Source organism: Colletotrichum aenigma (genome assembly GCF_013390185.1).
Source record: "Colletotrichum aenigma strain Cg56 chromosome Unknown KSG_Cg56_contig08, whole genome shotgun sequence".
NCBI classification, from domain to species: domain Eukaryota; kingdom Fungi; phylum Ascomycota; class Sordariomycetes; order Glomerellales; family Glomerellaceae; genus Colletotrichum; species Colletotrichum aenigma.
In genome coordinates, this window is record NW_023500914.1 from 790012 (window position 1) to 815878 (window position 25867).

General features: G+C 50.7%; 10 protein-coding genes across 10 annotated transcripts; 6 read left to right on the forward strand and 4 right to left on the reverse strand.

Annotated features, from left to right (window-relative positions):
- Window positions 1–1336: 1336 nt before the first annotated feature.
- Window positions 1337–3413, reverse strand: FRE4 (Ferric reductase transmembrane component 4; the record flags this gene model as incomplete). Its single annotated transcript, XM_037327023.1, has 4 exons — window positions 1337–1343; window positions 1403–1413; window positions 1525–3142; window positions 3253–3413. The coding sequence occupies 4 exons, from the start codon at window positions 3411–3413 to the stop codon at window positions 1337–1339; spliced, it is 1797 nt and encodes a 598-aa protein (XP_037174300.1).
- A 1281-nt stretch (window positions 3414–4694) lies between these two features.
- Window positions 4695–5480, forward strand: CGCA056_v011778 (Uncharacterized protein; the record flags this gene model as incomplete). The annotated part of the gene is made up of 2 exons (XM_037327024.1): window positions 4695–5099; window positions 5229–5480. 2 exons carry the CDS (start codon window positions 4695–4697, stop codon window positions 5478–5480), a joined length of 657 nt encoding a protein of 218 aa, XP_037174030.1.
- A 902-nt stretch (window positions 5481–6382) lies between these two features.
- HIP1-0 (Amino-acid permease GAP3) lies at window positions 6383–8420 on the forward strand (the record flags this gene model as incomplete). The annotated part of the gene is made up of 7 exons (XM_037327025.1): window positions 6383–6547; window positions 6609–6852; window positions 6925–7011; window positions 7077–7288; window positions 7349–7823; window positions 7878–8119; window positions 8193–8420. The coding sequence occupies 7 exons, from the start codon at window positions 6383–6385 to the stop codon at window positions 8418–8420; spliced, it is 1653 nt and encodes a 550-aa protein (XP_037174307.1).
- A 560-nt stretch (window positions 8421–8980) lies between these two features.
- swnR-0 (Oxidoreductase swnR) lies at window positions 8981–9978 on the forward strand (the record flags this gene model as incomplete). The annotated part of the gene is made up of 2 exons (XM_037327026.1): window positions 8981–9706; window positions 9760–9978. 2 exons carry the CDS (start codon window positions 8981–8983, stop codon window positions 9976–9978), a joined length of 945 nt encoding a protein of 314 aa, XP_037173675.1.
- A 24-nt stretch (window positions 9979–10002) lies between these two features.
- Window positions 10003–10592, reverse strand: STL1-2 (Sugar transporter STL1; the record flags this gene model as incomplete). Its single annotated transcript, XM_037327027.1, has 3 exons — window positions 10003–10293; window positions 10382–10438; window positions 10491–10592. The coding sequence occupies 3 exons, from the start codon at window positions 10590–10592 to the stop codon at window positions 10003–10005; spliced, it is 450 nt and encodes a 149-aa protein (XP_037173676.1).
- Window positions 10593–11013: 421 nt separating this feature from the next.
- STL1-1 (Sugar transporter STL1) lies at window positions 11014–11793 on the reverse strand (the record flags this gene model as incomplete). The annotated part of the gene is made up of 3 exons (XM_037327028.1): window positions 11014–11183; window positions 11234–11629; window positions 11694–11793. 3 exons carry the CDS (start codon window positions 11791–11793, stop codon window positions 11014–11016), a joined length of 666 nt encoding a protein of 221 aa, XP_037173673.1.
- Window positions 11794–12875: 1082 nt separating this feature from the next.
- On the forward strand, window positions 12876–14169 carry OXDA-0 (D-amino-acid oxidase; the record flags this gene model as incomplete). Its single annotated transcript, XM_037327029.1, has 4 exons — window positions 12876–12907; window positions 12963–13100; window positions 13154–13251; window positions 13334–14169. 4 exons carry the CDS (start codon window positions 12876–12878, stop codon window positions 14167–14169), a joined length of 1104 nt encoding a protein of 367 aa, XP_037173674.1.
- A 3442-nt stretch (window positions 14170–17611) lies between these two features.
- Window positions 17612–17965, forward strand: CGCA056_v011784 (uncharacterized protein; the record flags this gene model as incomplete). Its single annotated transcript, XM_037327030.1, has 1 exon — window positions 17612–17965. One exon carries the CDS (start codon window positions 17612–17614, stop codon window positions 17963–17965), a length of 354 nt encoding a protein of 117 aa, XP_037173679.1.
- Window positions 17966–18687: 722 nt separating this feature from the next.
- CGCA056_v011785 (uncharacterized protein) lies at window positions 18688–19991 on the forward strand (the record flags this gene model as incomplete). Its single annotated transcript, XM_037327031.1, has 3 exons — window positions 18688–18788; window positions 18834–18958; window positions 19015–19991. The coding sequence occupies 3 exons, from the start codon at window positions 18688–18690 to the stop codon at window positions 19989–19991; spliced, it is 1203 nt and encodes a 400-aa protein (XP_037173917.1).
- A 225-nt stretch (window positions 19992–20216) lies between these two features.
- ddh-0 (D-2-hydroxyacid dehydrogenase) lies at window positions 20217–21453 on the reverse strand (the record flags this gene model as incomplete). Its single annotated transcript, XM_037327032.1, has 3 exons — window positions 20217–21187; window positions 21252–21273; window positions 21376–21453. The coding sequence occupies 3 exons, from the start codon at window positions 21451–21453 to the stop codon at window positions 20217–20219; spliced, it is 1071 nt and encodes a 356-aa protein (XP_037173677.1).
- Window positions 21454–25867: the final 4414 nt, after the last annotated feature.

The window sequence follows — 25867 nt, forward strand, 5'->3', positions numbered from 1 at the left end:
TGGATAGAGGCGTTGTCCCTGTCCGTCTGCACGGTACCTTCAGTGCTTTGGTTTCTGTTGGCCCTGTTGACGCTCAAGCTGCAGTGATCTACAGCGCAGAATTCCCACCACATCGGCTTGCTTCCGCTTGTCCGGCATGCTGGCATCAGCGATTGGGCCAATTCCGCTCAACATTGTATACCTTCAGTGATGAAATTCGTACTTTTGAGTTGCCAAACTCCACAGACTGAACATGACTGGCTTGTTGCGATGGTTGAATTCCTGGCAAAAGTGCTTGCGCCATGCCGGGATTTGCACGAGGCCGAGTAATCCTCAGTTTATGACATTGTGAACGTGCCAAATTAGCTGTCGACAGGTCGTCGCACGCCGAACTACCGGAACTACCATTGCCCCGCTAACGATTCTGAAGATGTTCATGAAAGTTGTACCTGAAGTGGCTACAGCATCAATCGCTGTAGTATTTCGCTCCTGCAGGGTACTTTGCGTGGACGGCTATCCAGCCACTCAAAGACATCACGGTCACCGAAAAATTTACCGGACAGCTCGGCGTCTTCGTTTACTTATTCGAAACCCGCTAAATGAGTGACGGACCGTGGCTCCAGCCCCTATCCCTAATTCTGTCTTGGTAGACCTCCAGCGCCAAACATTTGATATTTGAGCCAGACGTCTTGATCAAGTTTATGGCTTGCATTGTTGATCACTGCAAAGTAAGCAGCACGATCCCGGTCTTCATGTTCACATATCAGTCACAGACACATCGATGATAACCAAGCAACAGACAAGGAAAACTACTTACCTTCCGCAGCCGCAGGGCCTTCGGGCGCCGCCGGCCGCCGACGCTTCCATTCACCCAGTCAGAATGAGCAGTCTGGCCCGCGAGAGTTGGTTGGTCATAGATACTTTGATAGGCCCAAGTCAGCAATCGCTCCGTACTGGGCCGTCTGGGCGACTGCATCTCGCCCTAAGCAGCTACGTATTTGTCATAGGTGACCATAGGATCTGGATGACAAGGCCGACGAAAAGTACATGTCTTATGTCCTTGGAATGAAATACTTTACAAAGAAAGAGTGGGAAGATTTGTGTTAATGTTGCAGTAAGACCAACGTTCGACTTCAAATGAGGTTGTGACTGTCATGTAAAGGAAATCGTACCTTAGGCACCTGATCAGTGACTTCATGAGTCTGAAATGCCAGAAATAGAAAATCGAATCATGCGTCCTTGATATTCGGCGAATTTACGTCTGTCGATACCCAAGTAGCTTCCGCCCAAGTTTAGGGGAATTGCTTTCTGCTCAGTTCGAAGACGCATAATGACACATGCTATAGTTTAATTCCTTCTACGCTCTGATCAGTGCTTATTGCATCAGTATCCGTTTCAATTATGACTGTTTCATTTTGCTGACCCTCTAGCCTTCTAGACCCAAGATCAGAACCCATACTGCTCTGCATGTAGACAGATCCCTTGCGCCCCAGTACCTTTGTGTACGGCTCTCTCGTCTGAGAGTCGGGCGACACAATTTCTAACCGTAGCGACTAGAGACGAGCCACCACAAACAACAACCAAGGATTCCCCGCCGGCAGCTTCAATAGGTTCTCGTATAAAGCTCGAGATGTCCGGCCGCGAGGTTGAGAGGTTGATCTTCGCTGAAGATCTGGCCCCGTTGTTATTGTACGCCTGACGGGCGCCATCAGTTTCAACGTCAGTCATCGCTGAGAACTTCGTGGCCGCTTTTTCGGCCTCTATATCGTAATCGCCTGATGCAAAAGACGAAGGTCTGTCTTTGACCAACCGCGTCAAGTCTGACGAGGACGCAGATGTTACGCCGCCCGTTACCGCAATTTGAACGTTCAACTCCATACAGTTGCTTCCTCGTCCCACCATAGATTTCAACTCTTGCAGACGCTCAACGTAAAATGAGATCTCGTCTGCTTCCTTAGCCATGATAAGAAAGTCAACCCGCGTTACGCAACTTTTCTTGTCTGTTGTCATAACGCCCTCCAGCATGGAAAGAGTAAAGGAGGCGCCAGTAGAGGCCGCAATGAGGACTAAAGTCTCGTAATGGCTACTTGCAGGTGGATGTCCATAGGGACCCATAACAAAGGCCGTCAAAACCTTAGATTGGGCATCGTTCTGAGAGGCGAAGCGATGAAGTCTGCGCGAGAAGCCCGCGTGCTTGCGTACAACTAAATGCATACTATTGTTTCGCGTCTTTTTCTCCTTGTCTGTTGATTGATTTACACCAGCGATGGTGTATGGATGAGTCTGCGTCGGTCCAACCCCTGGTAGCCAGAGATAAATGTGCTGGCCTGGCTTCCAGCTAAAGTCGATGTTCTCAATGGTCAGGACCGTTGTCTGCAATCCTGAAATCTTGATGCGAGCGGGATGACCGAGCCGCCGTCCCGCGCTCATCTGGAAGTTGTTACGAACGAGCAGTACTGTTCTTCCAAGTCGATCGGAGGCAAGAGCTGCTACCGAGACCCAGATAGCTGCCTGCGCGTAGCTGGGAACATGGACGTAAAGAAGCCAGAGGAAAACTACCGCGCTTATGGCGTGTTGCGCTACAAAGAGCTCGTAGCAGAGAGACCTGAGTGGGCCGAGAGAAGTGATAAACTGCAAGGCTAAGACTGCCCAAGCCGCAAAGCCATACCGGATCATGGGGCCCATCATCGATATCTGCAACTCAACCATGTCGGCGAGAACCCATTCGGCGTAGAAGTAGAACCCGTGAACCGTTGCCGAGAGTAGTAGAGTGCGCGCCACCCACCGATGAAGCCAGTTCAGGCGCTCGTGGCCGGAGCCAACGACGAGGCCAAAGATGCTGTACTTAGACGCCAAGAGGTAGACTAGCGGCACTTGCATGGTGGCAATCCAGGCGTTACGAAAGCCAATACGCTCCCAGAAGTATCCGTCCGAGATGGCTGTCCCAGCCGCCATCATGTATGCGATTATGATCCAGTAAACCAGCAATACCAGAGAACGACCTAACGGCGGTGGTCTCATCCAGGAAAGCCATGCTTTGCTGATGAAAAGCTGCGGATAGCTCATCTCTCTGGAGAGGGCTGTCATCGTTGCAAAGACCTTCTGGGAACCATTGATTGGTCGAGTAGGATGTCGGATGGATCCTGAAGTAAGGCGGCGAAGTCTGTAAAATTTCTGAATCAGCCATCAAGTAAAACGATGACGAGAAAGACTACAGTTGATAAGTGTTCTCACCGTATCATACACAAAAACAGAAGATAAAGGCGTACCTACCTGGTACGTGACTGGTACAGACTCAACAGCCGCAACACGGCGATACTGCCGAGGACGCTTCCAATGATGATCCAAAAATCACGAGCCAGCTCGATGTTTGTCGTCTGGAACATGTTCATGCCCATGTCCATGGACATGCCGCCCATGTTACTCATATCCATCGCGGCGAATTTGATGGGAGACGCCACTAAAATGGACGATGTCGTGCGATGTAACGGTTGAGAAGGCCTGCTTCCAGCGCTGGAGTTTTTTGAAGACGATGAAAGAAGAAACCAAGTTCAAATTAGAAGGAAATGTATATGTTTGGGTAAAACAGCATATCAACAGACGTCAAAATCAAACAAAACCGGCTGACGTCTCCAGGCACACGCGGCGGAGGGGAAAGATCGTTGTGACATATCCCAACTGCAACCAGTGACGGTGAACTACTTACAAATTCGGATCTTCTTGGGAAGTCATCCTGCATCATCCGTTCTTCTCACATCCATGTATGCTGTACCATGTGAGTGGGCTTCTTCCCCCGCATGTACAAAGGAGCCATCCGTCCCCTTCGTGTGGACTGGGACTCGGTTTCGCCCAACCAAATAACACCATAGGAGATCAAACCATATTCTGACCAATCATATAATTGAAGATCTAATGAAGTTAAAGAAAGCCCGCAGTTACATGGGGTCTCCAGATATGCTTTGTTGCGCCCGCATGGATCTCCCTCCAGTCCGTGATCCCCTGAAAAAAGGGTTAGGTGGTCGCATTTATTCAATTACCGGCTACTCTTATGCAATATAGAGACACGACTAGTTTTAAAACGCGAGAAGGGGTATGTCTTCGTCTCAACAGAGCTTAGAGCCTTCGTGCCAAAACAAGCTCAATTCTTCTCAATGCCGCGAACTAAGTTTCACTATTTCAGCCACCGGCACCCAGGAACCGTGGTATGCCGTTGTCACTGGATCGTGGAAAAAAAATGCTTGTTTCTCGTACATCGGGTGTTTGCCGCAACTCTGGGAAAGGCGAAATCTGCCTCAATCCCCCTCAGAGTTCTGGTAGTGCTCCAAAGGGTGTGGCGTTGTGCCGCTAACACTGGTCATCTGCTCCCTGGGCAACGATGCTAAGGCGCCGTTGTACCGGCACCGGCAAGCTCCATTTTCACTTCAAACAGCCGTCTTTCAGGGACTGGCCTCACATGGTGGGAAAGCATGATACTATTTCCCAAATTTGTTCAATGATGTTGTGCAGCCTTTACGACATCCTTGGCCGACTATTTATCACCAAGCAGCACCCTCCATCTTTGCGTGACATCCGACAGCACAAACCTTTTGTTTCTTGATTCAAAGTTTCGTTTTGATCGCAGTAACGTTTTCACTGAGGCTGGTTCTCACTATCTTTACATAATACTCAGTCGCCTACATATCATTCTCCTTCCGCCGTGCATCCGTTAACACAACATGGCATCAATTCGATCGATCGCTGCTACAGCTCTGCTGCTGGTGTCAGCAGCTCAAGCACACTTCAAGCTCAACTTTCCGCCCACAATTGGCTTCAGCGATGATAACGAGGGCTCCGCTCCTTGCGGAAGCTTCACTCCAGACTTCACCAAGGACAACGTGACAGATTTCCACGTCAGCGGCGAGGCCATCTCGTTATTGCTTGCGCACCCTCAGGCCAACTGGCTGTTCCGTGGTACACTGGACCAGACGGCTGCTTCGAACTGGAAGCAGCTGTTCCCTATCGTTCAGCAGAAGGGACTCGGCGACTTTTGCGAACCTTCCGTAACTGCACCTGCAAGCTGGGTCGGCAAGAAGGGCGTCTTGAGTGTTGTCGCCGACGGACCAGACGGTTTGCTCTACCAAGTAAGTGATATTATCTCAGCACGATACCTTTTTGGTTTGCAGGTCAAGTCAGACATCTAAGTCTCCATGCTTCCCTGCTCGTTTCCCCTATATCTTGTCTCTGGACAACTACTAATGCATATAATCTAGTGCTCCGCCGTGAACTTCGTCGAGGGTACAGGCACCCAACCCGCGAGCTGCAAGAACGCAACCTCCGTCTCCGCTTCCTTCGCAACAGACTCCAAGCTGACTGCGTTGGTGGCGAACGGGACCGGTAGCGCAACCCAGCCATCGACATCGAACAGCGCCAACAGTGGCGCCCCTGCCAAAGGTGCTGCTATATTTGTCGGTGGTCTCATGGTGCTGGCGGGCGCGGTCGTTGTTGGGTCCGCGATGCAGTGATGAAAAGAGGCAAGAGGCAAGCATGACCAAGGTCAAAAACTGTTATCATCCACATTTGACTAGTTTTATTTCCACTCTCCAAAATACAGTGGTTCTTGCACGTCATTTCATTGTCGTCATTAGCACCCGAGGCATTAGCCATCTCGCTTGCTCTTCCGTAACACATGCGTCTTGGCGTATATTTACCTTGAGCGTTCGGTTATCACTACCCGGACTGAGGCCTGCTATTTCTCTGACACATTCATTCGACTTCGTGCAATCAGCATAGAAGAACCCAAGCCGTTCGATGCCTGCTCAGACCAGCCAGCCCTGCAAGCCTAGACAGCCTAGCGAAGGGGGAGACAGATGACCTGTAAGAACGACAAGGAGCACTGGCTAGCAGAACCAGTCAGGAACAAGTGCTTGAGCGGCACTGAGAATCTTTCCCTATCGTCCTCGAGGTTTGCTTCTTAGCGTTCGGCCGGCTTATGTACAATCCGATAGCCGTCTCTCAAACGCGCAACGCTGTTGCTTTTGAGATATCGAACTCAATCACTATCATCGGATACTCGCTCCGGAGATTTGACCCACATCACCCCGGACATCCCCTTGTAATCGTCCATGTAACGTGCCCGAGATATGCAATGCAGATACGGCGTCATCTTTCTTGTCTATGGAAATGGTAATCATGTTCCCTTCAATCTGATCCTTGGAAAGCTTCCATAAATGGTAGCCTCGTCTGGTCAGTTTTGACAGAACACCGATGTCCCAATATTCAGACCTTTGCAGCATTCCATCTTGAGCTCTCCAAGCTAGTCTGCATCGCCAAGAAAATCAAGCGATAGTGACAGTCATAGACATCTTTGTACCGGTCGATTTGGACAGCTGCGAGTTTTGCAAACACCCACCGACTGTTGTTCACAATGCAGACGTCTCAGATATCCGACATGCAGGCTTCCGAGAAATCAGACCAGGAGAAGCAGTTGTCTCCCGTGCGCACCGCTGAATCTGTCCATCAGGGTCAGATTACATCCGATGAACAGGGGCAAGGGGACTTACACCGAGATTTCAGTCCACGGCATATTCACGTACGTTCTATCGAAACGTATACACATCTCCTTCGTTGCTAGGTTTAACGCATGGCCATAGATAATATCCCTAGGCTCCAGCGTGGGCAGCGGGCTTTTCATCGCGACTGGCAAGGCGTTAGCAACCGGTGGCCCCGGCACTATGTTCCTGGCTTACTTGATTGTATGCACTGGAGTTTGGTCCAATCTCCAAAGCCTGGGTGAAATGACCATCGCTTTCCCTGTATCTGGTAGCTTTGTCAACTATGCCGGTCGATGGGTTGATCCTGCTCTGGCCTTTGGTGCAGGTTTTGCCGAATGGCTCGGTAAGTCTGGTCCCCAATCTTCAAATTCATTGTCTCCTTCATTGCATGTCCTTCTCACTGACTACGAAACAGGTTGGATCGCGGTATTCGCAGCTGAAGCTGAGTTCTTCGTCGTTTTAATTGAGTACTGGACGACTGCAGTACCACACGCAGCTTTGAGTTAGTTATTCTCTCTCTCATTGTATCGCAACCGATTTCGAACTAATTAACGCGTGAACAAACAGTCTCGATCTTTCTATGCACCTGTCTCGTCGTCTTCTTCCTCCCCAATAAGTTCTTCGCTTGGCTTCAATCCATTGGATCGCTCGTCAAGATCATTCTTTTCGTCTTCGTGATCTTCCTCTCTCTTGCCCTGATCGCTGGCACCGGACCCACTGGATCTGTCAAAGATGGAAGCTACTGGCGTGAAGGAAAGGCGTTCCAGAACGGATTCATGGTAATGATTCGGCATTCACGTTTAACGGAGCTTCTAGGCGACTGACATATGTGATCCTAGGGCTTTGCGAGTTGCGCACTTCTAGCTATCTGGGCAGTTGGGGACCAGGTCTTCATTGGCGTCATGGGAGGAGAGGCCAGCTCGCCAAGATACTCGATGGCCCACGCGTCGACTCTGGTCCCGATCCGTGTCAGCTTCATGTATCTGGTTTGCGTGATCTTTATCGGCATCATAGTCCCATCAGATGACCCCCTTCTCCTTGGCGGATCCGGCTCGGCAGCATCGCCTTTCGTTATCGCAACGCGGAACTCGGGCCTGGCGGGCATTCCAGACTTCATCAACGTCTGCATGATCATTGGCATATTGGCCATCGCATTGGAGTCGATATACCTTCCCTCTCGGACCATCCGTACCATGGCTTTTCAAGGTGTGCTTCCAGAGGTTCTGGCAAAGTGCGACGACAAAGGCCGTCCTAGATGGGCTCTTTTTATCAGCGCAGTTGTGGGTGTTATCTTGAGCTATCTCAGTTTGAGCAGTAAGGTCCCTCATTCGTTGATTCACCATCGAGATAGACTAACGTTCGGTGAAGGTGGTGGAACCACGGCGTTGAATTGGTTCATTTCGATCACGAGCGCCTCATTTTTTAGCAACTGGGCCATCATTGCCTTCACGAACTTGAGGTTTCATGCTGCTTTGCGAGCACAGAACGACAAGATATTTAGCCAAAACTTTGCCTGGAAGTCTATTGCCTGGCCGTTTGCACCCATCTGGGGTCTCATTATATCCTCAATGCTTCTGGTCTGTCTGGTTTATGCGGCTGTTAACCCTTCGGTGAGTAATCCAGGTTGAAGTCACCAGGGCTTCCAAGCTCCGTACCCATTCGTACCTGACATTCTTTTTGCAGAACGATTTCTCGGCCGAGAACTTTTTCGAGTACATGATCGGCCTTCTGATGATCGTGGGTGCTACGATTGGCTACAAGCTCATTAGGCGCTCGCGTTGGGTCGATCCTGCGGAAGCTGACTTGGTAACTGGAAGGCATATGCTGAGAGACGAAGAAATTCAATTTCTCAACGAATACTACAGTAGACCTTTGTGGAGGAGGGTGATGACTTACTTGTCATTGATTTGAGAGAACATGTTGTTAAATATGTGGAAGGACCGTTTTTGACTCCAAAGTCTACCATTTCATTCTGCTGGCTTTGTTGTCAAGTTCCATTCAAATGAATAAAACGCATTATGGCAGACATATCCGTGAATCCATTGTGCAAAATGAAGTATGCCGACCCCGGTGCGATCGGCGACGTTGGCGCATAGACTCCCCGGACGCCGAGTCGCGCTACGGCATCTCCATCCGGGCGGCGCTGTCATCTGTTCGGCTGTGGGGGCCACGAACCCCGGGAGCCAAGCAACGTCCGCTTACATATGAACTCACGCCTGGCTATCAACACCTGGCAATACATGCGGGGAAGGGAGAAGGATTTCGCAGGCAATTAGGTCTGATAAGACACCCTAGTGGTCATCGCTGAAACCTGCTAGTTTTGAGAATACTTCTGTAGGCACTACCGGCTGTAACCCCGCGGCATCGGATGCGTATCCCGATGTGAACGTTGATAACGTAGCTTGATTGCCCAGAGCTGCCTCGTATGGCCTACCATAGTGGCTAATCATAGTTCTTTGCATCTGGGCACCATGTCTGAGGATAAACAGACTGTCGTTGTCGCCGGTGCCGGTGATCTCGCGCAGTATCTCGCCGAGGAGTTCAAAGTCGACAACAAGCACGATGTGCTTCTCATATCCCGAAAGGAACGCGAATTCTTCACCAAATTAGGTGTCACTACTCATGAAATAGATGAGTACTCTGCGGACAGCGTCTTGGCTGTTCTCGAAAAAGTAAACGCCACTGTGCTCATTTCGACCCTGCACACCGACGATCCGGCGCTCTACACGTCATTGCACATGGCACTGCTACTGGCCTGCAAGGCTTCCAAGACATGCAAGCGGTTTATACCCAGCGAGTTCCTAGGAAACTTGCGCGAGTTTGACAACATCCCACGCGGAATCGCTCGCGCGCGGAGAGCTTTCCGCTCGGAGTTACTGAACGAGTCCGAGATCAAGTGGACTCTTGTTAACCTTGGATGGCTAGCGGATTACTTCGTTCAGCAGCCTGATGGATCAAAAAGCTACATTAGCCCCTTTCCTCAAGGATGGCCGATCAACATGGAGGAAGGAACCGCTCGAATGATCGGTACTGGGGATGAACCGGTGTGCTGGACAGCGGCACGAGATGTAGCGAAGGCAGTTGTGAAGCTCGTATCTCACGATGAGTGGCCTGACCATGCCTATGTATTCGGAGAGATCGGATCATGGAACCAAGCAATTGAGAAGGTCGAGCGCTACTATGGAATTACATTAACTGTTGGTCGGTCCTGTTTCCCGTACGAATATAGATAGACTGACTTTGTGGACAGCGAACACACGTCACCCAAGACAACATATCCCGAGACTTGGCTAATGAGGCAGTGGTCGAAAAGTGGTACAGGGCTACCATTGACGAGTGGTCACTAGCTGGTGCAACTGCTGTGCCTCTGGAGGAAGCACTTCATCAGCGCGAGAGGTACTTTGGGGAGGTTAAGTTCAGAGACATCAACGAACTATTACGTAGCTCGGAGCATATGCAGATCATTTGAGCAATAGTAAAAACATGAGACAATTTATGCCCTCACCTCCTCAAGCTGATCCAACTGAATGTCGCCTTGCTTCGAATCTAAGCGAGCTTCCAAGGCATGCTGGCCCGGTTGGACTGTTCTTCCACCAGTCGAGTAAACTCCGCCCGTGATACCACCTTTCGTGAAAAGGAGCGGGATATCTTCCAGCTCGAGTCCTTTGGTCTCTGGGTAGAAGAAGTAGACCATGGGTATGAACAGAATCTTTAGAACGGCGAAGATGATGAACGTTCTCCACTCAATGTTTGCTTGTAAATTCTCGTCAGTCCGCTTCAAATACTGGAGAATAGTCAAACCCACAGAAGGAAATAGGGGTAATCTTCACTACAGCAAAGACGGCCATCCAGTTCTAGCCAGAAGCGATTACCTGCATTTTGGAGCGTACTCGGGTGGTCGAAAGTTCAGACGGGTAAAACCATGGGGCCTAAAATCGTTCAGTCTTTATGCATGCGCTTCCAACAGGTTTCCGTGCTTACAGGAAGCCATCCAACGCCGTAGAAGAGCTGGAATAGGAAGATGAAGGCAACTGCTCCAGATGCTGCTCCACTGGAGCCCCTGGTCAACAGTATTGTAACCATGACAAAACAGAAACTCAATCCAGCTGAGCACCACATTAGCAGTACACGACGACCAAACCGGTCCATGAGAAAGACTGGAATTGCGGATCCGACGAGGTATCTAATCTGTGCGCAACCACCTAGGATGAGGGCGAGCTCGCGATCCATGCCCATCGTATCGGTGAAGATCACTAGAACTAACTAGCATGGTTCGAGCAGAATATTGTTGACGGACCTGGCAGGTAGTAATTGATCATGTTGGAGCCACTGAATTGTTGGCCAAGTTGCACGGAGATGGTAAGGATCAGCCGGCGAAGGTTTTGTTGAGAACCCCATGAGAAGAGCTCTTTGAAACGGAACGGACCGTCGCGTTTCTCCTCCTCACGCCCGGACTGGATATCCAGCAAGACTCTTCCAACGGCTTCGTCATCCAGAGGTTTATCTAAATAGCAGCGATAACGTCTCTGCCTTCCTCATATCGGTCGCGTGCAACAAGCCATCGAGGTGTCTCAGGAACTCCGACGATCTGGAGAACAATGAAGACGGCGAAGAACGCTTGAAAGGCTAGCGGGAATCGCCATTGGAAGGAAGACTCGTAGAAACTGGTACCATCTTGTGCATGAAGTCAGCATCTGATCCACGGTCAAGGCAGGGTCGCTCACAGTCAGTCCAGTATGCAATGACAACCCCCAGGATTGTCACCGTCCCTTGAAGTGTCAGGAGAGCACCACGAATGCTGGCTGGAGCGCACTCGCTAAGATATACGGGTGCTGTTGATGAGTTCATGCCGTTGCCAATACCGGTGATGATGCGACCAGCAAGTAGACTGGCAAGGTTCTCCGACGCTCCCAAGAGAATCGAACCAATGATCATTATTGTGGCTCCGGACATGAGCATACTCCGCCGACCAAGTCTTTCGCCGATGAAGTAGGAGATAATTGAGCCTACGACACGTCCAATGTTGTACAGAGAGGTGATATTGCCTTGCATATCGGGATCCGGATTGTTGAAGTCCCGGGCGAATCGATTTTCGGCACCGATGATACCAGACATGACACCTAGATGAGGGCGAGACTTAGCATCAATCTGATGCGTTAGGAGGAGCGCGCATGATGAACTAACCCTGGTCGTATCCCAGCAGCAGGAAGGCCTGGCAGGAGGCCGCCGTGACTGTGAAGACAAGCTTCCTGCCTCGAAAATGATGCTTCCACAGCAAGCCCATAGCGAACAATAATGATTGTTATTATCAACAGTTATCTTCTGGTCAATAAAGCAAGATAATATTGGCCGAGCTTGACCATTGCGACATCAACCCGTTATCACAGAGACTGCCGTCGGCACTTATTAAAGAGCATGCTTCGCGCATAAATATACCGAAATTCCTATGCTTGTCTATTGAGCTGTCAAGAAGATCTACGCTTCCCCAGAAATCCGGGGCAAAGTTTCGGGCAGGGAAGGGGTAGTTGTCGCGTGGAGATGTACCGATCCGTCAACGTCATTGGTCTGTCACACCCTCCCCTCCTCACTACCGGCATGAGATCTCGAATGGAGTAGAATCCGTCGTCTTGGCTCCCAACCCACGAACATGGTTTTAATGATGATTTGATAATCTCAAGCAGCCAGATTGGTCATTAATACAACGCGTCTTCTAGGCGTTCCTCGGTGGCGGGTTGCTTGGTGCTCGGGACAATTGGAACCTTTTAGAGGTTCAAGTCTTGGCTCCTCCACGTGGTCGCCGGCTTCTTCTGAAACAACATCCAGTGTCAACCGTTCGAGCCGGTCAAGTCCCTCCTCCCTCTGGTGTAATGCCAAGTTAACGATGCCCTTCAAGAGATTCGATGATGGCGTAGATTCCTACTCTTGCCAGCGGTCCTATGACATGTAAACACGACGTGCCGGCATGGCTATTATTCACACTGCACAGAAATATGGTGACTCTCTCAACACAATTGGCCCTCACCGCCGGTCTCATGTTTCAGCGCAGTTTTCATAAACGAAGTATCGTTTGGTTAAACAGAAGCCCAGTCCAAGGTGTTGGACCCCTTTGGTTGCAATTAGTGTGCGGGGTTGACGCGTCGGGAAGGGTTCGGCGGCCGCATCCGATTATCTTGCATGATATGTGCCTACCCCATCCGACCGTTCGTTCCACATTGCTATGACGGTAAAGATTACATTTGACTTCCTATCCTCAATTTACTAGAAGTAGATTGCGCCACTTATTGAAAAGGCTTCGCATCTCGAACTTCACTTGTCTTCACATTACCAACATATTGTCAGGCGTTTTTGGTGCATGAGACTATTGAAATGGCTGCAACGACAAACATCGTGGTCCTCGGGTACGATTATTTCTTTATTCTCATCTCTCAAGATCAGAGGAGCTAACTTTGACAGCGCTGGAGTGTCAGGTCTAACAACCGCCCTGCTCTTGTCTAAGAATAAGGCCAACTCTGTCACGATCGTAGTGAAGCACATGCCAGGAGACTATGACATCGAATATGCGTCACCTTGGGCGGGAGCAACCTTCCAACCGTAAGTAAAGTCCACTCAACATTGGCGTGAAAAGAAATGACGAAAGGTTTCAGCATGTCTGAAGAAGAAGACAGCAGATGGGAGCGCCGTACTTGGCCAGAGCTGTCACGTCTGGCATCTTCTGTCCCTGAAGCTGGTATCCATTTTCAAAGTAAGTCATTGTCTTTTATAACTCTAGATACTTAGTATTGGGCTAGTCATACCATTCATATCTTGATGCTCATGTCAACTAGGAACTCACGTCTACCGCCGGAACAAAGACTTTGAAGGCGAAGATGTGCCGTTTGGGCCACTTTTCTCTCCAAACTCATGGCTTCGCGACCTGTTCTCGGACTACCGCGACCTAAAATACGAGGAACTTCCCAAGGGAGTAGACTCTGGGTTTGATTACACAGGTGTTTGTATCAACACATCTATTTATCTGCCCTGGCTAGTTGGCCAATGCAGAGCTCAGAGTGTAGTCCTCAAGCGCGGTGCAGGTTATCATATCGACGACCTAAAGACGATGCACCACAGCGGAAAGCCTGCCGATGTCCTTGTCAATGCTTCCGGTCTTCAGGCTCGTGATTTAGGGGGCGTTATGGATAGATCCCTTGTCCCAATCAGAGGCCAGACTGTCCTGGTGCGCAATGAAGCAGGACCTCTCTACAACATATCGGGAACGGATGACGGAGATGCCGAAATCTCGTATTTGATGATGCGCGCATCTGGAGGAGGTACTGTGTTGGGCGGCACTTACGACAAGGGAAATTGGAGCCCGGAGCCTGACATGAACATTGCCAAGCGGATCATCAAGCGTTGTGTGGCGTTGTCTCCTCAGCTTGCGAATGGAAAGGGGTTAGAAGGTGTCGAAATCATAAGACACGGAGTTGGCTTGCGGCCCTGGAGAAAGGACGGTGTCCGACTGGAGACGGATTTCAATTTGTCAACAAAGGAAACTCTAGTGGTCCACAACTATGGACATGCTGGCTGGGGATACCAAGGCTCTTATGGTTGCGCTGAGTACGTGATTGAGCTTGTCGAAGGTTTCCAGAAGGATAGAAACGTCGTCGATAAGGCAAAACTTTGAACAACTACTTTTCCTGTAGCTATTCTACCTTATCGTCGTACTTCAATCGTCGTCGTCGCTTCTATAGTTATTATCGATTCTATTATCGCCGTCGTTTATACCGTCGTTATCGTCCTCATCGTCCTCGTCCTCGCTAATACTATCGTCTCGGACAGGTATGATTAAATACATAGGAAATATAGCCGCGTAGACACAGGCAAAATAGGCGGTCTCGGTTATTAGGCAGCATTATTCCACCTAAGGCGTGATCACGCGGAAAGACAAATGTTTAGAACGGCTCCACATACAATTGTATGAAGGATTCCAGTTGGCACCAGTCCAAGTAAGACCATAATGGTTTGGGTTGTATTTGGTGAAGTCAAGTCTACTCCGAATTTTGCAAGACGCCTCAAAGCCTTGGGAAGATAAAACTTCAATCTACGATTTCCCCTGCCCGCTTCTAACCCAATCGCTGACTCCCTTGGTTGCGCTCGCCTCTGATAGAGACATCTAGAAGTTACAGCAATGAAACTTCCCATCCGACTGTGTGTGGCAGTCTTTGCTGAAGCATAGACCCTTGCAGTTGGAGTACGTGTCAAAGCCTTGAGGCTGGCATGCCTTAGCAGCCTGAGGGGCGGCGCTGACGGCGGTTGCTGCAACGAGGCAGAAGATGACTTCGAAGAATCTCATGCTGGAGCTGCACATCATGTTAGAGAATATGATACCAACAGAAGCATCAGTTCCTGGAGATACTGACTTGGTGGTGCGTATGCGCGCGTAATGAAGTTTTCTTGATATTTGGCAAGAGCCGAAAGACTGATAGCTAGTTTGGAGGCCTTGGAGTTCCTGTAGTTGATGATCTGCATACAATCGGGGAAAGATATTCTGCCTATTTATATTTGGACTTCTTCCATATCACCTGCAAACTTCGTGATATATAGTTTACCAAAGCGAGTCATTTCTCAAATTCTCCTCTATCTGACAAGCTTTCTTGCATTCCATGGGTATAGGCTATTTTGAACCCGAAGCCATCGTGAAAGCTGAGTTCTAGCCCATGTTGTAGTTACAGGTGGGAGCCCAGCCAATAACTCAAACCTCCCGTCGACTGCCATATACTTGACTTTGTGCTACGGTGGTGTCATGAATGGGGCCTCCATGTCTGATAAGTCGCCGCCGCTAAGTTATCCTGCGTCTTGCATGGCGGGGCCTCCGGGCGAGAAGCTTCCCTCTAGAAGTTAGGCGCCGGCTGGAGAAAAGCGCGCCGAGCTGACAAGAACTCAGGTGTAGCCGGAGATAAAGACAAGCTCGTGTCTTCGGGTGTTATGAACTATCACTTTCAGAGTCTGCAAAGTTTCTGCATGCAATTACTATTCAAGTACGCGTAATCAGACAATTTCTAGAACAGAAAAGAGTATTTCCTTTTAAGGTTTCCAGTCCTCTGACTAGTCATGAGTGCTTGGATGCCCATGGCCTTAAGGTTTGAGCAAGTAAGACGGCATGAGAACAATTTCTGAGGGAAACATACGGCAGAGGATTACGAAATATCCGGCCCTTGTCAGTTCCGAGTCATTTCCCCTAGGGCGCAAGAGAGTGCGACGAGCTCGTTAGGAGGCCGGTATGGCCGCGTAACTTATTTAAGCTCGGTCAGAAGTTCTCTCTGCCATCTGAATGCGGAGAACCCTTGAATCTCGAACGATTCCAGCAGACTGGTCAGAAAGCTTATTTTGACTTTCAACTCCTTTATCCAAGCTCTAGACTATTTTTGAACTCGGCGGTGAATAGATTCTACAAGAAAGTGTCACGACCAGATAGCTTCTCACGTTTATATGTTGACAAGAACATGAAAGCCCCCGTGGGAACTGGTGGTGATGATTCACCGTGTGTACAGATACAGCCTATGGTGTATCTCCCAGCAGTCTATCAAATCTGCCGTAGATTTTCTGGCTACTCCATCTACTAGCGGGCTTCGGCTCCCATCCGCAGTAGTTCGAAGCTTATTTGATCGAGCTACTGTCCGGTCCGAGCAGGTCGTGATGGCCGGCATGGGTGTCACGGTGTCCCCAGCGCATCGAGCTAATGGAACCGCTACCCTACCACGCTCTTCAACCTGGGTGACCATAAGCGCATCTTATCCGGAGAGACCCAGCTTCAATCTAAGGGAGTGGCTTAGATCCGACGGGCCAGGCGCATTGCCATCTTCGTCTCGAATTAAGCCCTCTCTTAGAGCACCCGGTAGATGACGAGGACACACAAGACTTCGCGTTTCACCGTCCACAATCTGCTTAATGCTCTGTTGTTCGTTCTACACAGCCATTACACAGCCCAGAATGCCAAAGATAAGGCGGATCAACTTTCCACGCTCGTAACCATTGTTGCCCATTCCTTCGTCGCGAACGGCCAAATGGGGATCGCAGTTGAGAGCCGGCTGTGGAACAACCTGTGATAGCTTCTATGCAAAGTAACCCTTCTCCAAGATAATCGGCTGTGATTCTAGGGCTGCAATCGCTTGCTCACACTTTATGAAACCGAAAGCATTTACCAAACGCCTCCAGACTGTTGTTTTGGCCCCGGCTCCTAGAGGTCTGTCCATCACTCCACTATCCAATACCAACTTGGCGCAGATTCCCGAAGTGACAACTCGTCTATCTGATCATCAGGATCAGGTGTGACAACCCACGCAAGCAAGCAACATATTTGAATCTTTGGAAGGATTTGGCCGACATACGGCCTTGTCAATCACGCCGTCACGTCTCGTAATGACGACAGCATTAGAGCGTTCGTATTTCAGCCGTTATTTCAGATCGTTAGACGATTTCTGAGGGTTTGCTTCTCTCAATTTGTACTTTTGTTCACGCGTTTACAGTTGCTCAAGATTGTCTTCCCCTTTGTCCCTTGTAGGATTTGTAAAGGCAATGGCCAAAGACAAGTCTGGAGAGTCTATGATGCATCAGCCTTCCGCTCCTTTCTGGTAGGACAAACATTTGGTGCGGGAACATGGAACGGGGTGTCTATTGAACCGAATTTGACAACCACGGTTGGCTCCTGTAGGGTCAGTATTAAGTACTACGTCATTGGCATCACCATCCAGCTCCTGCCTAATGGATTTCAGTGTAGTTCAGGTATGACTTGTGTAATGATACGACGAGAGTTACCTACTACTGTTTGTATGTATGGAGACATTGGGGTATTTTAGACAGCTCCGGATTTGAAGATGATGTTTGACAGTAGAGGTGTCACAGATTTAACCAGCTTGAGCAAAACACATACATAGGGGATAACACTGTTCTTCTTGAATCAACTCGAATCTTTGACTTCACAGTCAAGCAACAACTAGATATCAGCCCAAATACAACAGTCAAGGCAAGCTATCATTCTTCCTCAGCTTCCAAAAGTCCACTTTTTCTGTCAACCCGTCCTCTGGCCTATTTACTAAACCACTCCCGCAGACATTCATCTCCCAACCATGCGTTTCGCCACCTCCCTCATCATCTCCGTCCTCGCCATCACCGCACAAGCGGCCGTTGCTAATGATGATTCGATTGCCGTGGCCCCGCGCGAGGAACTCGTCGACCGGCAAAACCAGGTCTTCTCGCTTAACAAACGGGACTGTGTAAAGACCGGGTGCAAGTGCGACACCCGCGGCTACCAGCGGAGAGTCTGCGGGGCCTGCAAGCACCCGGACACCAAGAAGTACATCGTCACGAGGAAGAGGGCCAGAAACCACATATACGAGTGTTCCGCTGATGGCGAGTCTTGTTGTGACTATGGGGTTGCTGATGATTGTGGCAAAAAGGGGCAGAGATGCCTTTTTGTCTAGGGTGGTTTACAACGCTACGGAGGGATTTTGATGACAATTGGCAATGGTAAACCGTTTCGAAGGATTGTTTCCTTTTTCCATTCATTTTCTCAGAAGGTACTAGTCACTCTCTTAGCGGACTTTGAATACGGTATGCACAGCTTAGCTATCAGTAGAGCCTATCCAAGGCAAAGATCAACGTTATCCAAAATTGTCAACGACGTTTTACATCTGCTTCTGCTGCCCTTGAAAATCCTCGGGAAGATGATGCCCTAGTCAAATGATACTATCAACGCATTCATCCTCAAAGTATCCTAAAAGAATATTGAAGACCCATCAAGCCAGGCAGCGTTGATGAGACAGCCAAAGACAAGTGACCCAGAGCCCATATTTGGTTTCAATGCACAGCACTTGGTTTTATGATTGTAAACTCCATCTGTTTCTGTCGGCTTCATGATGATTCTGAAAGAGTTTAAGACTTTGATGGTATGGCAATACCGAGCCACCTGAGGGAAGATGTTCCCCGGGCAGTTTGCAGTAATGTCTGTCGGCATGGCTCACGGGGGAACATGACTGCGGCCTCAGGACCTCATTCATGACGGTGAACGCTCTAGTAAACAAAGAATCTTTTCTCTTTTGTTTTGATTTCATCCTCGTAGCTTCCACGAGATTCTCTTCCCTCAGACCTCCTCACTTGCTACCACTCATCCTCGAGCTTCGATCATAGGCTCGTCCTGACACAGATGGCGGTCAGCAACCATCAATCCTCCGAAGATGTGGGCATGGCCGACGCTCCAGAGAAGCCCCCCGCCACGCCCGAAGAGCGGGAAAAGTTCATGGAGCAGTAGTTCGCCAGCGTGTTGCGCCAAGAAAAGCGCACACTCCGGAGCTTCTACGATGCCCAGGAAAAGGGCGCTGCGAAGTGGCTCGTCAACAGAGGTGTTCAAGTTGTCTCGGCGTCCTGGTTCGAGTGGGAGGTTCACGTGAAGGTCTGGGCCAAACTTTCCGCTACAGGTTTGTCATCATTGCCTCCCTTTTCCATTGACCCGTACATCCTAACCGACGAACAGGGCCGAAACCTACCCAGCAGACCGACGTCGGAGAGTTTCCTTGGATATATGAAGAGCCCAGAATGGCTCCAGCGAGCCCTACCGACGCGTCCCAGTTGTTCGCCGAGCTCAGACTCGCAATCATCCGAGAGAACAGCCTGCCGGCCCTCACCCGCATCGAGAAACGTCTTCCGTTGATGAACGAGGAGCCGGAGATGGCGCGCAACTTCAGGGGCGGAATGGACCTTGCGCTCCGCCAGAACATCTGGGATGATGTCTTCCTCGGCGAGCCTTGTGTGCCTGGCCATCCCTTCGAGGTAGTCATCCCCTTCGCTGAGAAGCTCCGGACTCACGGTGTCCTCGATGCCGACGAGCTGCGAAACCACCTCCCCGCCGCTGTTCATGGTCGAATCATCCGTCGCCTTAACCCCAGCGGACACTACGTATCTGTCATCGTCTTCGGCCTCGCCCCCAACGCCTTCGATAACCCGATGAATCGCATGAACCTGGCTCTGAGCTACAACATGGCGCTCAACTGGGCCAGGAAGATCGTCGTCACCGGCACCAGCTGCCCTGCTTCCGATGCCTTCAAGAACTTCATGATCAGGCCCGTTCAGAAGCAAAGCGAAGGTGCTTCGCAGGTCGTTGGTGTGGCAGAGCAAAGAGCGTTCACTGATGAAGAGCTGAAGCAATGCGAACACGCCCTCGCGCTCATGCCGTGGACCTCTGAGGCGGACCATGCCGCCTACCGCGTGGGCCAATGGCTGCAGCAGCAAGTCGCCCTCACCCCGGTCCAGGATCGCTACAACCTTTTGCGAAAGTGGTGCCAGCAGAAGCACACCAATCTCGAGAACCTCACGTCGGCTGAGCTGGGAGATGCCTGCCGCCGTGCTTGGGAGAAGAGGGTTTCGGAGTGGATGACTGAGCGCGAGATCACTAGCTGGCCATGGAACATGGAGACCTTCTACGCGAGACAGATTGCAGCCGTCGACTCTTGAAAAAGAATCCGAAGCTAGAAGAGGAAATTCAGCACCGTCACACAATTCCTGTGGGAGATTCTGGATGGTTCAGAAGCGACAAAAGACAACAAGAGGGCTTTGTATTGATCATGTCCATACGCTTTGTATTTACCCCCATAGCACCCGTCTAATTACGTCCCAATCACGCTTTTTTTCCTTTTACACAATCCCGTCCGATCCAAGCGCCCCTCCAAAACCCCCGTTTCAGATGACGTTCTTCAGCGGCTGGCCGGCCAGGAACCGTCTCAAGTTGTACGCCGTCAGGGCCTCCGCACCCTGGGGCCGGCCGCCAGCAGCGTGCGGGGAAACGATAACGTTCGGCGCCTTCCACAGCCGACTCGACTCGGGCAACGGCTCCGTGACAAACACATCCAGCGCGGCGCCGCCGACCTGGCCGGCCTCGAGCGCATCCACCAGCGCGTCCTCGTCGACGGAGGTGCCGCGGCCGACGTTGACGACCCAGGCGTGCTTGGGCAGCAGCTTGAGGCGCTCGGCGTTGAGGGCGTTCTTGGTGGCGTCGGAGCCGGGCAGGATCATGACGAGGGCGTCGGTCTCGGGGAGCAGCTCGGCGAGCTTGTCCTCGCCGTAGACCTCGACGCCGTCGCGCACGCCCTGGCCGCGGGCGATGCCCTTGACCTGGGCGCCGAGGCCGCGGAGGTGCGGGGTGAGCGACTTTGCGATGTTGCCGAAGCCCCAGATGAGGACGCGGGCGTCGCGCAGGGTGGTGAAGGCGCCGGCGGGGCGGTCGGGCTGGGGCCCGCCGAGGTGGCCGGGCCACTTATTCTGCAGCTGGTAGTCGCGCATCTCGTAGAAGCGACGGGCGGCGTTGAGGAGGAGGCCGAGGGCGTGCTCGGCGACGGTGTGGTCGTGGAGGCCGGAGCCGGTGGTGACGGTGATCTTGGTGGCGTCGAAGCCGGCGTTGAGGACGTCGTTGGGGCCGGCGGCGAGGGACTGGATCCACTTGAGGTTCTTGAGGCGGCCAGCGGCGTCCTTGAGGTTGTCGGCGGAGTTGGTCCAGGTCACGAGGATCTCGGCGTCGGTGTGCTCCTCGGGGATGGCCGTCTTGACGTCGTACGGGACGAGCTTCACGGAGAAGCCCTCGAGGGACTCGATGTCGAGCTTGAGGGAAGTCGGGTAGAGGAGCTTCATGGCGGCGGTGGTATCTGGGGCTGGATCTAGAGTTGATGTCAGTATTTGGCCCGGCTCAACTTGTGGTGTTGGCAGATGGAGGGTTCGAACCTTGGGATGCGGGATTAGGGATCTGGTGAAAGCAAAAGGATCGTGAAACTGGAAAAGAAAACGTGCGTGGTGAAGAGACCTGGGTTGTATGGGGTTTTACCTACTCGGCTACAGATTGGCCGACCGACAGCGATGACGGAGGAACGGGATAGCCGCGATTTCGTCTAAAACAGCGTGCTACTTCACCAGTGTTCCCTGCCATGGTGGGGGAATACACCACACTACGACGCTTTGGAGGCACAAAGTGGGGGGTAGTGCCCCTCCCCCTCACGACAAAATGGCGGGGTTCTCTGGAAATGAGGGACGAACACCGACACTGCGATGCCCCGACTCGCCGCGAATTGCCGTCAAATACGTGGTGGCCCACGCTTGGGCGCACCCAAATCATCTCTGACTCGTCCAAACGAGCAAGGAAGGTTGAGAAGACATCGGAAGAAATTGCTCTATTGGTCAATCGATGAATAGCCGGCACAAACACCGAGATGGTGTGCCACTCTCTGCCATTTTCCCGGATTTAAATCCGTGTCGGCAATGGAACCAACCTGTCTACACAGGTCCCCCAACCCCCATCCCATCGTTCCATGATGCATCAGGCTTCTCCTCGTGACCGATCGGTGTGTGGTGATTCACCTTCGCCATCGGCTATCTACCGACTAGCCGTGCTAAGCTTCCGGGTATCGCATGCTCGCAAACCCATCGGCTCCGGCCAGCCGCACTGGATGAACCCGTCCAAGATACGGAGGCACGGTTGGAGGAGTCCTGTGTGAGGGTTCTCGCTGCCTTTAATGGCCGCTGTTAGCTTTACGAATGAGATTCATGCCTCTTGTGTCGACCACTAATAGTCTCAAGGTTCTCTCGTAACCTTTGACGATCGAGATCGGTAGCCGGTTGCCTCCCGTCAGAAGACTTTCGGATCGGGAAGAGGTTCGGCTCGGTACTCCTTTGTGTGATTTCAAACCAATCTTATGATGCCGTGAGGGATCAATGACTAGCAGAAACTGCTTTCAATGACGGGTTGTCAAACGTCCATCTCGATGGCTACAGTGTAATGACTCTTGGTCGAAGGATGCTCGTATGGTTTGAAATCTGGCGCAGGATTTCCAGTCCACAATTCCACAACAGATGTGTTGAGGATAGCCTTTCCGCGCCAAGGACGGTAACAGTTCGATATTCTTTCTGTGAAGGTCATCGTCTGTGATGCCACTCGGACGTGCTGTGTGTGTGGTTCTGGAAGCACAGGCTAACTTGACCTGGAAAATCTCTCGGAGGTCTTTTTCAGAGTACTTGAGCTTTCAAGTCCTTGGTAGCATGCATCATGTTACATTTCCCTTCGCTCTGATGTATAGAGGAAGGTTTCCAGGGGCGAGGAAAGGCTTGCCAGCGGACACACGCCGAGGTGTCTGCCTCGTCCCGAGTTTTGCGACATTATCGGGTCGGAACAATGAACGTTTTTTCAACTTCTTTTGGTGTTAGGTATTGAGGAGTCAGACTCGAGTGATGAAAGTAAGACCAAATGAGTAAAGAGAAGAGAGAGCCGATAAGGGGCTAGGAGAGGAAGGGATATTTATACCCGCTGAGCCCCTGAGACAATATCACGCGATGTATGCAAGTCTTCTTGGCCACCTCAAGCAAAGTACATGCTTTGAATAACATTCAACGTCGACTCAATGGGAATTTTGCCATTACTTTCGGGTCTTTGAAGGTGTTGGCCCACAGCAAAGTCTTCCTCCACAAAGTCTTCCTCCAATGCACCACAGGACTACCCCATAAACCCTGACGGACCAGGGTATTTCTCATCAGCGGACGCCGTCAGCTCTCCCCTGATACGCTTAGACATAACAACCTCTATTCGCTAGAGAAGCCCATGGATCTTTTCTGATTGGGTAAAGGTCCGTAGCCCACCAGCACTCCATGGGATACCACGTCCTGAAGGAGTAGATGGGCAAGGAAGGATCCGTTCTAGACTTCCAATGAATTCCTGAATCAGTAAAGATCACCTGCCTGGGCTGTTATTCGTTGATTTCAGTGTGGGGACTCTGCAGTAGCGTCAAGCCTTGCAAGTTGGTCCTCTTCATCCATAGTATAACGTATCTACTTACTGGAATAAGGTGTAAATCCATGAGAAGCAGACTTCGATGAGCTACTACATTTCTCTTGATTCTCTTGTGGCCCGGACTGATCATCATCATCAGGCTTTGAGAGCTCCATGGTATGTGACGTGGCTGCTGCCGCAGCTGTTGGAGCAAGGGTTGTGTTTGCTTCTCGCATGTTGGAAGCCAACGCAGAACCAACAAGCAACAGCTGAGACAACATTTTGGGCCAATCATGAATCAAAATAAGATGAGAAGGATCCGCAACTGAAATCCTATCCACGACGTCTAATTTCTAGTCTTTTGTCGTTCGTTTTAGCTGATAGCATTGCATTCGCGATCTACGACGCATTCCGGTTGGGCGAGGCGTTCTTTCACGACAACACGCTTCCATTGAGTACCATTGTTTTCACAATGCGTTTCTTTACTCGCCATTCTAAATTCCTCTGAGACTTGACGCCTAATCTTTCGCTCTTGGAAATTCCCCGTAAATCGGTCTTTCGCGGTCGCGTCGCAACCATGGCCCTCTCAGTTACCCCTTTTCTCTCCGCGTCCACGACAGGCGACGAAACCACCACATTTGTCACTGCGACAGTTGTAAAGACCGCAGTCGTCCGTTTGAGTCGATCTACAATAATCTTCACGCTTGGTACTGATTCCGGTCTTTCCACTGCGCAGACGACTTCTGCAGAAACGACACGTGTGGATGCGACAACTTCTGTGCCAACGGAAGCCACCTCGACGACGACGACGACGCCTGAGCCCACCACAACGTACAGTTCCGCCCAATCCACAACTGCCGAGTCAAATTCGACGACGTCAAGTTTGTCTACCACGACCTCAACACCTGCATCTACTGGCATTCCCCTAGCGACGAGCATCGGAGTGGGCGTCGGCGTGGCTCTCGGCATCCTTTTGCTAGCAGCTGTTGGCTTCTTCATGTGGTACAGACGACGCAAACGCAAGAGCAACATGCAGGCATCTACGGTTGCCGAGACGGGACAAGCGGATGGGTTTCGGGCGGAGAAGGCAGGTGTCAACGAGCTTGACGGGGCACATACGGAGAGATTCTGGGGACGTGCTGAGCTGCCGGCTGGCCACCGCTTATCGGAGCTGGATGCTGGGCCTGTGAGCTCGGCATCTACGCCGAACGCCTTCGGCCGGAGATCGGAGATGGCGGCAGACGATACCCTGATGGCACAGAGATAGAATGCCGGGACACGATTTGTGCCGTGATGGGGAAGTAATGCGTTGGATCCATACGACTTTCTTGTTAGCTCAATCAACACTAATTTTCTGAGAACCTCAAAATTTAATATACGGGTCAGTTCAACCTACGTGAAATCCCGTAACAAACCATGAAGGTAGAGAGTTCCAAAAGGTCTTCGAGAATAGGCCCCGGCATCTGGGTTCGAGTTTCTGGGCCCATCTAGATACCCGGAGGTCACTAAACGATGCTTCTTTTCTTTCTATTCTTTCCAGTTGTTTCGAGACCAGATTTCCAGATACAAGAGGTGCATGAGAGTTTTTCCCAGCACCCGAGTTCTGACCATCAATATCCCGAGTCTTTGCCACATCTTTCAATGTTGACGCCTCTGTTTCTCTGAGTATCAAAGTTTTTAGAACTTCTAACAAACGACCCTCTGGTCATGAGAACTCGATTGGTTCCCAACATATACCTCTCAAGTCGCTGTCATGTATCAAGACGGACGGAGAATATGTTCATCCATATATGCTACTGTGGTGGCTTACATGGCTTGAGTTGACGTGCTTATCCTGAAAGTTTAGTTTAACCTCAAACACAAATGCAAGACCCATCGAGGTAGCATTATGACTACATCTTTCAACTCATCTCAGTACCTATCATATGCAACAAACAGAGACACTAAATCAGTGAGAATCTTGTTGGTGTTCCATGGAAGCATGAATATAACTAATATGTACTTGTTCAGTTGAAGTTATCAAGTAGCTCATGCAGTTGTGTGGACACGATTGGCTCTGTAGACTCTGCGTTGCTCGAAAGGTGACTTGAAGAGTCTACTGATGCTGAGTCCTTCTTCACACTATGATAGACACACAAACTCACGATGACTTCTCAGAAATGACCGAAAAATGTAATTTCATTGAAGGATTCATTCTAGCCCAGTCATCAACCATGTTAGCCAGAGCTACGGTTAGGTTGAATATTATTATGCTTCCAAGCAGTACCCAAACTTCATGTTGATGATACTCTTGGAACATCATGGTACCCAGTTTCTAAACAGTCCGTGTCCAAGCCAGCCCTGGATTCACGACTCTGGCACGACTGGGGGACTAACTCCACCAGTAATGCTCCAGGCTTTGCCCTCGGCATGATACCTGAAGATGTACTTGCAGCTTGATGAACATGCACGTCAGCCTCGTACAGATTTTGTTTCGAGCTCGTCGCGGCCAAGCTCATGAATGATTGGGTTCCAAGTATGTTAAATCTGGGTACGACACCCAAGCAAGCTTCTTCATGCTGCCGATCAAAGAAACGAGATCGTA